Raw genomic sequence first — 17,493 nt, forward strand, 5'->3', positions numbered from 1 at the left:
ACCCCAAACCAAGGCTCAGGTACGTAACTACACCCCCCCCTCCCCCCCCCATCCCACCTCAACCACCTGGTGGCTGACATCCATTAGATTAGGGGTGACCGTTGACTTCGTAAAGGAGTGCTTTTGTTCATTCCCTTTCACTCCTCCCTGGGAGACACACACACACACATTTCTGGAAACCGCTTTAGTAGGCTTGAGTTTTACAGCAGAAATCAAGGTTAAGTGAGCTGCCCAAGGGTATAGCTAGGGCGTCTCATCCGGTATTTGTGTAAACAACACAATGACTTCAAGTGGCGAGACATGGAAATGGGTTCCAGATTTGAAAATACTGTGTACAGTCCTGTCAACTGCACTCACAGAAACCTCCTGTGTCCGAACTGTGAACGTCTAGGCGAGGTGAACAGTACCAGTCAAAAGTTGGGACACACCTTGCCAAGAGTGTGCAAAGCTGTCATCAAAGCAAAAGGTGGCTACTTTGAAGAATCTAAAATATAAAACATATTCTGGTTTGTTTAACACTTTTTTTGTTTACTACGTAATTCCATTTGTGTTCCTTCATAGTTTTGATGTCTTCAATATTAATCTACAAGAAAATAGAAAATAATAAAAATAAAGAAAAACCATTGAATGAGAAGGTGTGTCCAAACTTTTGACTGGTACTGTATTTTGCTGTTAACATCCAACTACATAGGCAGGCCTCATCAAGTAACAGTATGAAAAATAACCAGAGTCAGAGTTCCAATGACCCAATCACTCTCCACTCTCCAGATGATTCAAGACTTCTACAGGTGACAATCCCTAGGTCCCCGGCCGTGTCGGCCATCTTGGGGGACTCCCTTACGCTGCCTTGTCTGGTGTCTCTGTCCCACCCGCCTCCGTCCCCCTCCACGTTGGGCCGCCACGTCGTCCTCTCCTTGCCCCGGGTCAAATGGAGTGTGCTGTCCCAAGGGCGCGAGACAGAGATCCTCGTGGCCCGCGGGGACAGAGTGAAGGTTAGCGAGGCCTACAAGGACCGGGCCTCCCTGCTCAATTACGCTTCGTCCCCAGCCGACCTCACCCTTAGGCTTGAGGGCCTACGCTACAATGACACTGGATTCTACCGCTGTGAGGTCCAGCAAGGCCTGGAGGACGCCGACGATGTGGCTCAAGTCAAGGTCAAAGGTGAGGAGGTGAAAGGTGGTCAAAGGTCAAAGGTGACTAGACATGGGTCAAAGACATATGTCAAATACTTGACAGTATTTGAGGTGCACTTGATCTTGCTTTGAGTACACACGTTTGGGACTGTTGCTTTGGTTTCATTGCACCAGGTGACTAATTGAGCCGCAGCTCAAGTATTTAAAAGCACAATGTATTTCACCCAGGTCAACAATGAATGGGACGGGTCGGTATTCCTATCGCAACTCAGGAGTTCATGTATCAATGCATGTGTCTCAGGAGACAGTGAGCCAGTCAGAAGTGATTTCATATTAGTTACGAGAAACAGTCAATGTCAAACAAAACAGAGCAAAGATACTGTACCTCTCACAGCTCTGTGTCTTCATCATGCAATGTACAGTACATTCTGCTGAGACAAATCGGTTGTCCTACAGCATACACCCAGAAGGTAATGAGTTATGGATCCCCTGACCAGAGCCATTTGTAACCTTATAAATCAGGTATTCTCTTGTGAACGTAGCTACAGAAGCACTTAACCTAAAATAACACCAAAACTACGGACCTGTGTTAACAGGGGTGGTGTTCCACTACCGTGATGCCTCCAGTCGATATGCCTTCACCTTTGAGCAGGCCAGGGAGGCCTGTGAGGACATCGGGGCTCACATTGCCACCCCAGAGCAGCTCTTGGCAGCCTACAACAGTGGATACGAGCAGTGTGACGCAGGCTGGCTCTCCGACCACTCAGTGAGGTGAGGGCCAGGCAGGAAGGTAGAGGGCCACTCTGACATTCACATCAAGTAGACACTGGTAACACTCCTGTTAACAATTCTGCCCCACAAAGCCAAAGTGCAGGAAAACAGCAGAAATGTTTCAACTGAAAATAATGGGGAAAAGAAAAAGCCCTATATACAGTACCAGTCAAAGGTTTGGACACACCTTCTCATTCAATGGTTTTTCTTTATTTTTAAAAAAAAATTATTTTCTACATTGTAGATTAATATTGAAGACATCAGAACTATGAAGGAACACATATGGAATTATGTAGTAAACAAAAAAAGTGTTAAACAAACCAGAATATGTTTTAGATTTTAGATTTTTCAAAGTAGCCACCTTTTGCTTTGATGACAGCTTTGCACACTCTTGGCAAGGTGTGTCCAAACTTTTGACTGGTACTGTATTATTATTATTTTTTTAAATTGTATAACCAAATAAATTGTTTGCAGGTTATTGGAGATGTGGTAGTATACTGTCTAAGCTAATGGGTACAATCCTTATTCATATCAACCGTGAGCTGCCTGCCTCTCTTTTTCTCAGTTTCTTCATTTCGGCAGTTACTGCACTTCGCCTCTGTAGGGCAGAGTTATCCAACACTTTCCATGGTATCAATACTCTGTCCTGTCTACAGATACCCTATCCAGATGCCCCGGGAGGGCTGTTTTGGGGACATGGATGGACAGCCTGGAGTGAGGAACTATGGGCTACTGGACCCTGATGAGCTGTATGATGTGTACTGTTATGTGGAAAACATAGAGGGTAATACAGTCATTCAAGACTTGATGATCAGATCAGACCAATCAAGTCATATTCAATTAATCAAATCAGATCAGATCAGATCAGAGCAATTAAATTCTTCTGTGCCTCTGCATCAACATGGCTACCATTGATTTTCGGTACCATTAGGTACTAGGTAAGACCATTGTAGTGTATTTGAGTGTTTGTACAATTTGATCAAATGTAGAGCAGCAGAACCTGACATCTCCCTCCATATCCACAGGGGATGTTTTCCATGGCTCTGTCCCCCAGCGTTTCACCCTATGGGAAGCCAAGGCTTTCTGCCTGAATCAAGGGGCGGAGCTGGCTACTACAGGTCAACTGTATGCAGCCTGGAACGATGGCCTGAATCACTGCAATCCAGGGTGGTTGGCAGACGGCAGCGTGCGATACCCCATCGTCACCCCCAGGGAGCGCTGCGGCGGGGGCGAGCCTGGCGTCAGGACCGTCTATCGCCACAGCAACCAGACAGGCTTTCCTGAGGCGCACACTCGCCACGACACTTACTGCTTTCGAGGTGTGTAATCCCAAGTAGATGGGATTATTGGGTGTGATACATGTTGTATACTATTTGGGATTAGTAGTTGCATCCAATCACAAGTATCTGTATTCTAAGTTATCCTCTGGCTCAAATGTCATGGATTGTCTTTGCATCTCACAGGCAACAGCAATGCTCACACAGAATCTCCCCACGATTACTCAGCCACAGAATCAGAGGACATAGGGCAGGACATTGTGACCCTGGCTGACCCTCTGGAGTTAAGCCTGGGCGAGGTGACGGAGCAGGAGGGGAGTGAAGCCCAGGGCGCCCTGACAGCCATCCCTGTTCCTGAGGAGCAGTACCCAGAGGAGAATGTGGATGAACAATGGGCCGTAGAGGTTCAGATCCCCACTGTGGTCTATCACGAGGAGCTTCCCTTCCCCATCAATCCCCAGGACGTCGTCTCCCCTGCCGCATCCATCCCACAGGACCCACAGTCTGCGCAGGATAACTGGGAGCCAGTGCAAAAGGCCCACCACCCAGATTCCTATCAACCTGCCCCCAGGGAGAACCCAGTCTCAAGTTACCCACTTTCACCCTATGAGGAGCCTAATGAAAACCCAACATCCCATCCACCTCATATAGAGACAAACTCGGAATCCGGTGATACAACTAATTCTACAACTGCTGATGAGGACAACATCGATGACTCTGATCCCCTCCAGCCCATGCCAGAGTCAAATCTTGGAGGATCAGGAGAGCCGTCTTTGGATAGTGACAAGCAGGCAGAGAGTGTGCCAGGGACTGCTACAGAGGCTTCAGTGCCTATCACAGTACATGAAGACGTGGGTGAGTCTAGGGATCTCCAGCCTACGCCTGGGACTACCTCGGAGAGTAACAAACCCTCAGGATCTCAGTACGAGGTCTCAGAGGGAAGTCATCTGCATACAGAGAGCACCCCAGAAAATGCACAACAGACTGTGGCCCCTGAGACTGCAGGTTATGATAATGTATCAGGGGTTGATGCCACTTCAAGGTACAGCACCTCTCCAGAGGTGCACTTGGAAAGTGGAATACCCACACCTCAGGAGGACCACTCCGAAGATGTCCACTTGGACCATGTCACAGACACAGAGTTGGTCTACCCACGCACCTCTTACAACACTTCAGGAAGGCCTGAGGAGGCCGTCGCTGGGGATGTAGAGGAGACGTCTGTATCCGCCACTTCACCTCAGGAGGAACAAGAGCCTTTCTCTAACCAGTCCACCATCCAGCCCTCCTACTGGGAGAACACTACACCTGTTCACCCCCCAACTAAGGAAGACTCTGTAGAGCAGAGTGCCAATCCACTTCTCCCAGAGGAGCACACCAAGTCTCATCTGGTCACCCAGGCGGTAGAGAACGGTGGCTCTGCGACTGCTGAGTCAGGAGACCTGGTGGACATTGACCCGTATCCCACCCCTACCTCTGAGTATGGTAAGTCCACAGAGGATCTGTACAAACGCGGTCTTAATATTCCGTTTTATTATGAAATCAATTTTATTGGTCAATGTAAAACTCTTTTTTTTTAGAGCTTGTGAATGTTTTAACTGAAAGGTATACATATTTGAAAGCAATATCAAGAAAGCGTAGCTCTGTCCATCTGTATGGACAGAGCTCCACTTACAGTACAGTATGTTTAAACTATTTCATTATCCTTTTCCTGACAGCCTATGATCCCACTCAAGAGCAGTCTGGTGTAACTTTACCTGACTCATCCACCCTGGTTGAGGAGGCAGGTACCTCAGCGGAATCCCTACCAGCCGTTCCCATCACCTCCTTGGACCAGGATGAGCATACAGATCAGGGCTCGGTTCCAACTGATGATGTCATCACAGTCAGCTATGATACAGGTTCCAGTGACGTGTCCGGGGTCCATGAGGGAACCCTCATAGAGAACCCTCCTGTCACCCTCTTCACGTCCCCCATACCAGTGACCTTGTCTCCCCCCTCTGTGGAGGTAGAGGCCAGCTCCCCTGGCGAGTTCATAACCTTCATCCCCGAAACCAGTGTCCCATCTGGGTTTGACCCCCTGGAGGAAGTGCTTGAGAAGGTGGAGCAGGAGGGGTTGGGTGAAAGCCCAGAAGTGCTCTACACTACGACAGCTTCTGGCCACGACGGCAGTGGACAGAAGGGGAGTGGACAGGAGGGCAGCGGTCAGGAGGGCAGCGGTCAGGAGGGCAGCGGCCAGGAGGGCAGCGGCCAGGAGGGCAGTGGCCAGGAGGGCAGCGGCCAGGAGGGCAGCGGCCAGGAGGAGAGTGGACAAGACGGAGGAGAATCAGGCTCTGATGAGGATCATTCTGAATCTGCAGAAGGATCAGGACAATCCACTGGAGAAGGTTCAGGGATCATTGAAGCAGACGTCCCGTACACAAATGAAACTGTCACACAGGTCAATGGCACAGATGACAGCGAGATTGAGTCTGGCACAGACGCACCCTCTACTGACACAGAGGTCACACTGCTCCCTGACCAGTCCAAAACCGCCAGCTGGGAGAAGCTGGTGCCCTCCCCCACTGTACCCCAGGAGTCCCGTACAGATCTGGAGTACAGCGGGTCGCACCCCAGCACCACTGACGATCCTGAATCCTCTGGTGAGCTGGATACCACCCCATCAGCCACAACCGAGTACCCCACTGCGTTCCCGTCCACTGAAGAGCCTGAGGGGACCCCAAGCCTCCCCCCCACTACAGAGGACTACGACGATCTGACCACGACACCTGCGACCCTGTACCCAGAGGATATTGAGGAGGAGGAACTGACGACCACTCCTGCAGCACCACCTGCTGGAAGATCATCAGTAGCAAGATTTGGGAACATTTCAGGTAACATTTGACGCAACTCAAACTTGCTAAATGGTAAATGAAAACACAATTCTGGGATTAAGGGATGATTTACTGCTAAACAACAGAATTATCAACCCTATACCTCACCTTTATCTCCCTGCTTGACTCTATTGTGTTTCTTTGTTGTTCTCAATTCTCAATTCTTCTCCCCATTTTGCTTAGACCCCCCCCCCCCAAAAAAAAAGTTGGAAAACAGCATTCAAGTGGCTGTCAGAGCAGTTAAATCAACTGACAACTCAATAAAAGAAAGGGATTATCATCTGAGACTATTTCTGTTGGAAGTGAACACACAGCAGAGGGAGCTCACTGCCTGCTCATAGTGGCATTACAGTCCTCAAGCATTGGCAGAGTAGTTGTGGCAAGCATTATGGCTGCCTCTTAAGATGTAAATGTTTGTTGTACTGTATGACATGAAAATACATAGCCGAATGTCGTAAATGCCCTCTTGATATTATAGGTATTATATTCAAAATATTATTCATATTCACTTTTCAGTGATGTATTCTGTATTCAGGGATACGGCAGGTAAAATTCTCTTTTATATGGGCTGCTCTCGGATTAGGAAACGATGAGTGATGTGATGGCTCCCTCCGGTGGGCAGACGTCTAGCTGCAGTCATATCTGTCCTTTATGTTGAGCAGTGGAGGTAGAAATCGGAGGACAGGCTCATTGTAATGCATGGAATGGAATGAGGAATGGTATCAAACATGCTTTCCATGCATTACAATGAGCCCGTCCTCTGATTTGTACCTCCACCAGCCTCCCCTGATGTTGAGGTAGCCTATGTGCTAAAGCACAGTGCAGAAAATACATTGCTGCTTTTGTCGATTCACATGGACTTGCATTAATACAACCTCCCACCTCTGGGTCTCAGATGCCTGCCTGGAGAACCCCTGTTTGAATGGGGGAACATGTGTGGACAGTGGGTCGTCAAACAGGTGCCTTTGCCTGCCTGGCTATGGAGGAGACCTGTGTCAGACAGGTAACTCTCGGTTTCAAACACATTAACTGGTCGCAATCACATCAGATATTCTATCACAAAAGATTGGGAGGAGATAATGAGGAGATACATACTCTTGTTACTGAAATTATTTTGGTTGCCATCTTGATAAGGTAGGGGTCAGTGGAGGCTGGTGGAGGTAGAAATCGGAGGAGGGGCTCATTCTGTTGGATTCCAATCCTCCGATTTCTGCCTCCACCAGCCTCCCCTGGTAGGCATTAACGTCTGTAAAGTACAAATTCTACGTAAATCTCTGGCCAACAAAATGTGAACTCTCGTCTTCTTATGCATGTTGGTCTCCGGCTGTGTGGGTCTCACCTCTCCCTCTTCCTCCCCTCTCCCTCTTCCTCCCCTCTCCCTCTTCCTCCCCTCTCCCTCTTCCTCCCCTCTCCCTCTTCACGGTGGTCAGACGTGGAGGCGTGTGAGCCCGGGTGGGAGAAGTTCCAGGGCTTCTGTTACCGTCACTTCATCAAGCGTCAGGGCTGGGAGGTGGCCGAGCAGCACTGTCGAATGTGTGGGGGTCACCTGGTGTCCGTCATGACCCCTGAAGAGCAGGACTACATCAACGGTACCATAGACTTGGAAACATGTCCTGTGTGTGAAAGACTGCCCCCTGAACGCTTTGCATCAGTGGAGGCTGGAAATCGGAGGGCGGGCTCATTGTAATGCACGGAATGGATTGAGGAATGGTATCAAACATTTTGTGTTTCATACCATTCCTCATTCCATTCCATGCGTGACAATGAGCCTGTCCTCCGATTTCCACCTCCACCAGCCTCTCCTGCTTTCCATACATTGCTTTGCTTGAAATCACAAACAGTGGTTAGTTATCACGGTGTAATGGTAAAGTTTAGTAGTTGGACTGATATCACTAACATCATGGAGTTAAGTTAAAGACAAACAAATTAACTCACAGGCCTATGCTGAATCTGAGACGGCCCCTCAATAACCATCTTAATCTGTGAGGAATATTTTGTATAGAATTACAGTAAAACTGTTTGTGTAAAGAATCAGAATCAAAATCAGAATTCTTTTATTTGACCAAGTATATTTGCACATACAGGAAATTGACTTGGTGAGGTTGGTGCATGGGACATAAAAAACAATACAACTAAAATATTAACAAAAAAAACGAATTTACAAATTTACAAAATAGAACAATAAAACAATAAATGATGTAGGCTGTGTGAGGCTAAGAGGCAATGAGGCTAGAGGCTGTGAAATGGGTTTGGGGCACGTACGCTGCTGGAGGCTGTACGGTCCAGCGAAGACCGACGTGGACTTCTTTCATGTTCAACCTGCCATTCACTCAGTTTACCATGAAATATGGAGGGGCTTTGATATCGCTGTTGGTGTTGTGTCTGGAAATATAGAGGTGATGATTATCTAGCATTCCTCAGGTTTCTCTCATGGCCTGTAGTGTGGCACTATCTTACACTCAACTGTAAGCAAGCCAGTTTTTTTTTTGAAGGGTCAAAAAAGTGCATCTGGGGGCGCTTTGTGGCGTAGCACGCTAATGCGCGTACCACAAACCGCAAGTTCAAGGTTCGATTCCGACCAACGACATATCTCGCTTGTCATCTCTCCTCTCACTCTCCCATCCTTCCTGTCAATCTCTACTGTCTCTACCCCAATAAAGCAGAAATGCCCTAAAAAACATATATAAAAAACAAAGAAAAAAAGGTGCATCTGTCACAACTGTTGGCTCTTTAGATCCTGTTGTCTCATGTTTAAGTGTGCGGATTAGGAGTCAGGATCACGGGGATGCAACTCTCTCTCCTCAGACAAGTACAGAGAGTACCAGTGGACCGGACTGAACGACAGAACCATCGAGGGAGACTTCCGCTGGTCTGACGGGAACCCTCTGGTGAGTCTGCATTGCAATCAGATTAAACCAGGTCAATTATCTAAATAAATTAAATGTTTACACGGTGTCAGAATCTCCTCACTGTTTTGTACGACCGGATAGAAAAATAACCTCCACTCTTGCCGTAACATTATATTGACATTGGAAGAGCACTGTGTGTGAACCAGGGGGGCCGGTGGAGGTAGAAATCGGAGGACGGGATACCATATTCCTCATTCCATTCCGTGCGTTACAACAAGTGCCCGTCCTCCGATTTCTACCTCCACCGGCCTCCCCCTGATGTGAACCAATCAGTGCTCAACAGTGCTGAAGGACTAACTCACTGCATCCTCGCCCCCCTCTCACTTCCCCTGCCAGCTGTATGAGAACTGGTACCGGGGCCAGCCCGACAGCTACTTCCTGTCTGGGGAGGACTGTGTGGTGATGGTGTGGCATGACGGCGGGCGTTGGAGTGACGTGCCCTGCAACTACCACCTTTCCTACACCTGCAAAAAGGGCACCTGTGAGTAGCCTGCACAGCTACAGCATAAAACCAGATAGTTGTAGCACAGAACGTTAGTCCACATAGGCTCACATTAGTCCACATCGGCTGACATTAGTCCACATCGGCTCACATTAGTCCACATCGGCTCACATTAGTCCACATCTACTCAAATTAGTCCACATCTGCTCACGGTATGGTTTTAATGTTTGGGGTCCCCACATCCTCTGTGTCGTCGGCTAGCTTCCTGCGGCCAGCCTCCCGTGGTAACCAACGCCAAGATGTTTGGTAAGACGCGTCTGCGCTACGAGACCAACTCCAAGGTGCGCTTCTACTGTGAGGAAGGATTCCTCCAGAGGCAGAACCCCATCATCAAGTGTCTGGCCAATGGCCAGTGGGAGGAGCCTCTGCTCACTTGTACCCCATGTAAGGACCAAGGCCTTCATTCTGTTAGCTGGTAGAACTGTCTCTTTAGCATGCATTCATTCAATTTCAGATTCAATTGTAAGCCTAACGTTAGGTGATTGTATGACGTGTCTCGTGATCCTTGTATGATGCTTGTGTACAGTACTGCATGTGTTATGCTGTAAATACTCTTGTTGCCACAACATGTCACAGTGATATATTGCACCTGTTATGTCTTCCTCCAGCTTTGGCCCACTCCGCGGAAGGAGAGCAGATCACAACGCCCCCTTACCAGTATGAGGAAGTGGTTGTGGTGGACACAGCCACAGAAAAAGCCACTCCGGAATTTTGGGACATAAAGTGGAACTTCTAAATGTATCAACCCTAATAATGCCGATTCTCTCTCCCCAGGTATCCTGTGTTCAACTCAAAGACTGTCCAACCTTGTCCCACCAACAAGGTGGGCTCTTGTTAAAGAAATGTCACTACATTCCTGTCACCAGCTCTTTCCAGAATAAACCCATTTAGAACATCAACAGACTTTGATATAACTCTGACCCAGAGACGATCACACTTACTATAAGAGGTCATCCCAGTGAAAGACCAAGAATAGAGGAATTGGACCAAACTTGCACAAAATGTCATTTTAATGAGCTTAAAAGCTAAATATGTCCCATCAAAATGGGTTGATTGATGTTATGAGATTGTTGACAAGTGAAGTAGCTAAGATACCTACCTGTGTTATGACAATGTTGGATTACTATTGTATTTGACTGCTAGTGGCATATTTGTACATGTTTATAACAGTATTAAGTATGTTTTTTTCATGGAGAGTTTAAAAGTGCAACCCAAATCACAGCCTCAGCTGGTCTGACATTACCTGACGCCACTTTCCCACGACACTCTCTTCCTTGAAGATAGAAGTTACGATTCAGACTTTTGTATTATTTTGTATCAGACATTTCCCAACATTTCCCAACTGTTCAATCCTCAATCCAATCCATCTTCTCAATAGCCACAGTCCAGAACACTCAACATATCCTTCCAATCTGGTGCTTTGTTTTTCAGGTGTCTTGCAGACTTTGGACTATGGTTAGAATTCAGACAAGATCTTCTTTTGAAGTACTTGGTTTGAACTGACCATAATTTACAGTTTGTTACCTTTGTACTATCATAGAAAATGAATCACTAAGATACTAGGAAAACATGTGCAAATGTAAACAATGGTATTTAATTAGTAAGTTTTAATACTGTGGCTAATGTATAAATAACGCATCTGTGACGTCCTCGTCTTAGTTACAGTGAAAGCACTATGTCGGTAGTGTAACAGTAATCAAGTAAGTGTTAATCCCACGTATGACTGCACAATTACATAAGGAAATTGTTATGAAAAATAAAAAGTCATTGTAAAACTAATGCAGTAAGATATGGATTCAATAAAAAAAACATCAATAAAACTTAATTTTGTAATGTCATCTGAGTTTTTGGATTTGATTTTTAAGAGCAACAAATTGACACACAATGCCGGGAAAAGGTATGTGAACCCCGGCACTGTCTTTTTCAATACTGGTTTTAATCTGGCCTCTGTCATATCGGCCAGTTCTGAGGAGTGACTGGGACATTGTTGACCCATTGATGGTTTATCTCTTATCTTAATATTTGAGGTCTGTGGCTCTTCACCAAGTCACCATTGGCCTCACGGCGGGACACCTGCAATGTTTTTTTTTTTATTCAAGTACGCACTAATACACATCTAGTATGCCTATTAATATATCATGATGATCATATCATCACCACTATTTTTGCACATAGATGGAGTCCATCCAACGATTGTGGTAATTTGGTAATTTGAGTGCTTTGTACACATTTTGGTTTGCCATTGCCAAAGGTTCACATACCCATTCACACAGGACCTTTTGGTTATTCATTTTTAACTATGTATAATACTTTTATACAGAAAAAAAATATGAATGTGTGGAGTGGATTGTGTAGTTCAGTAAAACAAAATCCTAATTAAATGCATTTCAATTTCAGGCTCCAAGCAACAAAATGTGAACACTGTATAGGGGTTCACATACCTTTTCTGGGCACTGTATAACAAAAACCTCTGCTGTAAAATAAAGGGTTACCAAAAAATCTAGGTACAACTGTATATATGAAGAATATAAATCAGTATTGGATGCCTTTTTATTTACAGTATGTGAATATGATAATGTACTTGTGACCGACAAGCAGTCCATTGTCATGACAGACTCAAAACAACCCTATTTGAAAGAGAGAAGTCCTCTGATTCATGTTGCGTTGGCATTCCTTGCAGCAATAAGCTCAGAACGGAAGCAGTGTTTTGTTGGGGTGTCCTATGTCTTACGTTCTCTACCTTTTGTAGGACCACCTGTATCTGCAGGGCTGGAATTGTTAGGGTGGTACTGGTACTTGTAGTCCATGCGGAGGCACCTGTAGTCCTCTGCATCGTTGGATCTATAAAGCTTGAAGAAGCAAACTCCACACATGTTTCAAGTCTCTTGGGAGGCTACCTGTAGCAGTAGGCTCCATAGAGGCTCAGGATCTTGTTGGGGAACCCAAAAGAGCGCACCCCAGGCTCGGCCTGATCTCCACAGCGCTCTCTTGGGGTGGTGATGGGGAAGCGCACGCTGCCGTCCTGCAACCAGCCCCCGTCACATCGGTCATAGCCCGAGAAATGCCAGGCGGAATAGAGCTGGCCAACTAGAGCTAGCTCTGCTCCTTCACCCCTACATGACTGTGCAGCCTCCCCAAATGTGAAGGGCCCTCCGATGAAGAACACAGAGCCTGCAAAAGAAGAAAGGGTTAGCTCTCTATTCACAGGTGATGTGTCTGATGACAAAACAATTATAAAAGTATACGCCATTTAGCTGACCAAAGCAACTGACTACAGTGAGCGCATACATTTTTCTAGTTTATATGGTCCCAATGGGAATCAAACCCACAACTTCAGCGTTGTTAGCGCCATGTTCTAACAACTTTGCCACAGAGGACCACAGAAGGCTGTAGATATTGTAATCCAGGAGGTATGCACCAGGTCACACAGTGTTTAATCAATGAGGCATTTACAACTTCTTAATTAGAATTTTAATGTCTTTGTTGATTGGTGCCTTAACCTGTCAATTTTGAACATCAATGTCAGACATTTGGCTACTCAATCGTTATTCAACACAGTAACGCTACCAGACTCATGAGGTACACCCCTGGGTGTAATGTAAATGATATGAGACTAGCAGGAAACAAACACAGAATACCCTGTTCGACAAAGGCATGAGACAGGATTACACAAGTCTTGTGGCTGTATCATTGAGCTATTGAATCAGAAAGGCACTAATGAAATTCCGGTTAGCCTATTCCAAGACAGGATGGCGGATGGTAATGCATCCAATCCGCTCTCTGTATCTTTGTGGCATGCGGTATGCCTACTCACTTGTATACTTTTTCCAGTGACATTTCCGATTTTTCCGATTACAGCGGATGTTCTGATGTCGCTAAAGGGCAAGCAGTTTCCCACGGATGAACTTGTTTTCAGCGTGTCTAAACAACAGCTGATATTGTTCCCCGCTTCTCCAGACCATAAGAGAGCCCACTCCTATACATCGCCGAAGGTCATCCTGTCGCTATGGATATTTAACTCTCAATAAACAGGCGACTACGCCTGAACAGAGCTGTGAGCTGTGACACTCATCTACACCGTGACAAAATCTGTTTGAACGGACGATATCTGCTGCTTTTTGGGTGTGTTTCATCACCCAATCGCAGCATTCCATGATGCCTTTTATTCTGCTGTCGAACTGATATAGATACAGAACTGATAGCATCCAGAATAAAAATCATGTGTTTGGACCCTGCAAGAGGACTAACTCATTCAATATGCACATGTCACTAACAACTGACTGGTACGACATATAGGAGTGGTTTTTGGCTCATCGGTTCTCTCTTCTATTTCTTGTTAACAACTGAAATTACAGCAGTTTCACAGCAGTGCAGAGCTCAGACTATAAATAATTGAGATACTGTATAACTACTGTATAATTACTGTATAACTACTGTATAACTGCTGTGTGTGTGGGAAACCACAAACACGGTGGCAATCAGCTGACCTGTGGTTTTGGAGGTGAAGCAGAAGGCATCAAAGTGGTCCTTCGTCCTGTCCTTGGGGCCGTAGCTGCGAATGCCTGGCATCAGCTCTCCGCCACAGGCAGCACGTGGGTGCAGGATCGGGTAGTGGACTGTCCCATCATTGAGCCATCCTGCATTGCACCAATCCAGACCCTCTGTCCAGGCTACAGAGAGGGGAACGTGTAGCTTAGTGATGATTGGCCTTTCGAAACGTAAACTTCACTTGTCATTAGAATAGGCTGACAACAACATTGAATACCTCTGTAAAGCTGCTTGAAGGAGGCCAATGTGCCGTCCTGTTGAGCACAGGTCTCCTGAGCCTCCTGGTAAGTGAATTTGTAACGACCTTGCTTGCTCTGATATGGAAACACCACCCCTGAAATTCAAATAGAAGTCGCCTAATTTTACATGGATGATCAGACGCCAAAATATCCCAAACTTTTCATGCTTTGCTATGTGTTTTACGAAATATTTGACCTTTGACATTTCTCCTGCACGTCAACTGAAATGTCAGAATTGAAACGTACACATAAGAGTTGTCATCCTTTACCTTCTATCCTCAACGTAACGATGACGCTCTCATCCTCGACACCGTTGATCAGCTCACAGCGGTATCTGCCGTCGTCTTCCAGTTCGAGGTTGCTGAGCCGTATCGAAGCGTCCATGGCGTGGGCCTTGCGAAGCGAGGCTCGTGGACCAAGCAGACCATAAGGTTTGTGGGCACGACCGTTGGAGATCATGACAATGTTTTCAGTTCCACGGTGATGTGGGTCCAGTTTGGTCCATTTCACTTTGTAATGGGAAGGTTTGGATCTCAGGACACACGGCAGGGTGACGTTTCCTCCACGGCGGCCACTTACGTCAGCATAAACAAGTGGCTCAAGCAGATACTTTAGTTTCTTATGCGCTGTGGGAATGTAGGAGTATTCCATGAACACATATTCCCTATAAGATTAATGGCAGTTTATACTGTAGTTTTCCAATGAGAATACTATACATTGTTATACTATGCACTAGTTTATAGTCATCATTCAGTAATGTTAATGGTCTACAATTTTTAGGTTGTTAAGATCCAAGAAAAGTATTTTCAATCAAAGTACATTTTTCAGATGCATCTAACACAATCACTCCATCACAAGACAAACTGTAATAAACTAAAAAATAAACCAAAAAACTGAAAATATATACTGTACATACATACCTTGGCTGTTTGGGAGATATATAGCCAATGTCCAAGTGAAACAACTTGCAGTTAGTACCAAAAGAGCAACACCGTTCATAATGACAGGAGTCACTTGACCTATCGCTGCAATAGAATGATAGGATCATCTTAGACAGAATGGCAGACTCTACCAATAACTACAACAACTACAACATCAGCAGCTCTATAGACTAACTGTACAATAGAAGGGAAATGCAAAAGCTCTAACCTGATTTAGTTGATGAGATGCAGATTTCTTTTTCTTTTTGAGAGAGCGGTGACTATGATCACCAATGAGGATCTTTCACCCAAACATGGCGGTTTCCTGTTCCTGTCAGATAGAGCACTGAAAGCTCGGAAACAGTTACTCTCAATGACTGTTGAAGAGGCAAACAATATCTCCCCCTTTCTTTCTCTCTCAGTCCCACTGACACTCCAATATACCTCTCCCTCTTCTGCTCCCCCTGTATTCGGTTCAGCTCTCTCTCTCTCTCTCTCTCTCTCTGTCTCCCTCCCTCTCTCTCTCTGTCTCTCTCTCTCTCTCTCTCTCTGTCTCCCTCTCTCTCTCTCTCTCTCTCTCCCTCCCTCTCTCTCTCTATCTCTCCCTCCCTCTCTCTCTCTCTCTCTCTCTCTCTCCCTCCCTCTCTCTCTCTATCTCTCCCTCCCTCTCTCTCTCTCTCTCTCTCTCTCTCTCTCCCTCCCTCTCTCTCTCTCTCTCTCCCTCTCCCTCAGATCAGCGCTCATACTGTATAACCCAGCATGTTAACAGGACAGTGTTAACAGGATTGTTGTCCTCTCTGTTCCAGATGTTAATGAGGATGTGACTGCCTGCCATTGTGTCTCTCCGTGCCTCCCTCCTCTGCTTGTCAATATGGGGGCTGTTATTGCAGGATTTGAGTGAGCCACGTCTGTTCTGCACTTGCCATTTCACTCCCTGCGCTGAATACTCACGTCTGTGTGTTGTTGATTTGTGTTTATATGGGATACACAGTCAGAAAGAGAGAGAGAGAGAGAGAGAGAGAGAGAGAGTGAGATACACATACTTTGTTACATTATTGTCATTATTATTGTTGATTGTTGCTGACTGCTGTTAGTATATGACCCGAGTTGAAGGTCCATTTCTACTATCTTCTATCAGCCACATCATTCTGCTAGTCTATAGCACTGTAGTGTCTTCTGAGACTGTAGTGTCTCCAGACACTGTAGTGTCTACTGTAGTGTGTGCTGGGGCCCTTGCCATCTTGTGATTGCCCACACAGCATTGGGGCAGGGAGGGAAGAAGCTGTGCGTTCCTCTGGCCCAGTGGCCCCCGACACAAGGACGCCATTGTGAGCGCTATGGTCTCCTTTCGCCACAAAGACAACAGGCGGCGGGTGCACAAACACGAGGAGAAGGGGAAGATAAATAATGGGATTCCTCTGCTTCCCCTGTGTCTCTTCTCCATTGTGCTCCGCAATCAATGGGACTCTTTCTGGCCCTCCGGTGCCCAGCAATTAGTATGCATCAGGGCACGCTTAGATGACAACTGTCCCTCCCTCTTTCCATCATACAACTCACTCTCTCTCTCTCTCTTTTGTCTTTCTCTCTCTCTCTCTCTCTCTCTGACACTGTACTTTGACCCCAACTTCTTCCTCTTTTTGTCTCTGTCATTTTCTATCCTCCATGTTGGTTTGAAGTAAATATTGAAGCATTTGCTGAAGTAGGGCAGGTGAAGATAAGAACGGTCTATGTCAGAGTTCGTTTTGAGATTCGTGTTAGCCATGGAGATACCAACCAAGTGTGCATTCCTGTCGAGAGATTTTGAAGGCTGTGTTACCATGTGGCCATGCAGAGGACTGCAGGGAGCTGCCCTGGCTGGTTCCAAAAAGCATAAACCCACGTTAAACTCATGTTAACAACTACAGTACCAGTCAAAAGTTTGGACACAAACTTGCCAAGAGTGTGCAAAGCTGTCATCAAAGCAAAAGGTGGCTACTTTGAAGAATCTAAAATATAAAACATATTCTGGTTTGTTTAACACTTTTTTGTTTACTACATAATTCCATATGTGTTCCTTCATAATTTTGATGTCTTTAATATTAATGTACAATGTAGAAAATAATAACAATAAAGAAAAACCATTGAATGAGAAGGTGTGTCCAAACGTTTGACTGGTACTAGTATGGTATGCAGTAAGCAAAAAAGTGTTAAACAAACCAGAATATGTTTTATATTTTAGATTCTTCAAAGTAGCCACCTTTTGCTTTGATGACAGCTTTGCACACTCTTGGCAAGGTGTGTCCAAACTTTTGACTGGTACTGTATATATATATATATATATAGAC

The 17,493-nt window shown here is 45.9% G+C and overlaps 2 protein-coding genes across 2 annotated transcripts in view; one reads left to right on the forward strand and one right to left on the reverse strand.

Annotated features, from left to right (window-relative positions):
• The window catches only part of bcan (brevican), a gene marked incomplete at its 5' end in the record, with an annotated part of 10,259 nt that extends 57 nt beyond the window's left edge, over nucleotides 1–10,202 (forward strand). The window contains 13 exons of the mRNA XM_083678569.1: nucleotides 1–19; nucleotides 769–1,161; nucleotides 1,730–1,904; nucleotides 2,561–2,688; nucleotides 2,930–3,223; nucleotides 3,368–4,663; nucleotides 4,897–6,051; nucleotides 6,947–7,054; nucleotides 7,482–7,640; nucleotides 8,857–8,939; nucleotides 9,297–9,441; nucleotides 9,664–9,846; nucleotides 10,071–10,202. The exon at nucleotides 1–19 is cut by the window's left edge and continues 57 nt beyond it. Coding sequence (XP_083534695.1) covers nucleotides 1–19; nucleotides 769–1,161; nucleotides 1,730–1,904; nucleotides 2,561–2,688; nucleotides 2,930–3,223; nucleotides 3,368–4,663; nucleotides 4,897–6,051; nucleotides 6,947–7,054; nucleotides 7,482–7,640; nucleotides 8,857–8,939; nucleotides 9,297–9,441; nucleotides 9,664–9,846; nucleotides 10,071–10,198 — 4,266 coding nt within the window. The 3' untranslated portion in view covers nucleotides 10,199–10,202. The remainder of the gene's footprint in view (nucleotides 20–768; nucleotides 1,162–1,729; nucleotides 1,905–2,560; nucleotides 2,689–2,929; nucleotides 3,224–3,367; nucleotides 4,664–4,896; nucleotides 6,052–6,946; nucleotides 7,055–7,481; nucleotides 7,641–8,856; nucleotides 8,940–9,296; nucleotides 9,442–9,663; nucleotides 9,847–10,070) is intronic.
• A 2,144-nt stretch (nucleotides 10,203–12,346) lies between these two features.
• Nucleotides 12,347–15,474, reverse strand: hapln2 (hyaluronan and proteoglycan link protein 2). Its single transcript, XM_083678834.1, has 6 exons — nucleotides 15,399–15,474; nucleotides 15,170–15,274; nucleotides 14,519–14,875; nucleotides 14,228–14,344; nucleotides 13,950–14,132; nucleotides 12,347–12,633 (listed from the first exon to the last, which is right to left on the reverse strand). Exons 2-6 carry the CDS (start codon nucleotides 15,246–15,248, stop codon nucleotides 12,356–12,358), a joined length of 1,014 nt encoding a protein of 337 aa, XP_083534960.1. The 5' UTR covers nucleotides 15,249–15,274; nucleotides 15,399–15,474; the 3' UTR covers nucleotides 12,347–12,355.
• Nucleotides 15,475–17,493: the final 2,019 nt, after the last annotated feature.

This window comes from Argentina silus (assembly GCF_951799395.1).
Source record: "Argentina silus genome assembly, chromosome: 10".
Taxonomy (NCBI): domain Eukaryota; kingdom Metazoa; phylum Chordata; class Actinopteri; order Argentiniformes; family Argentinidae; genus Argentina; species Argentina silus.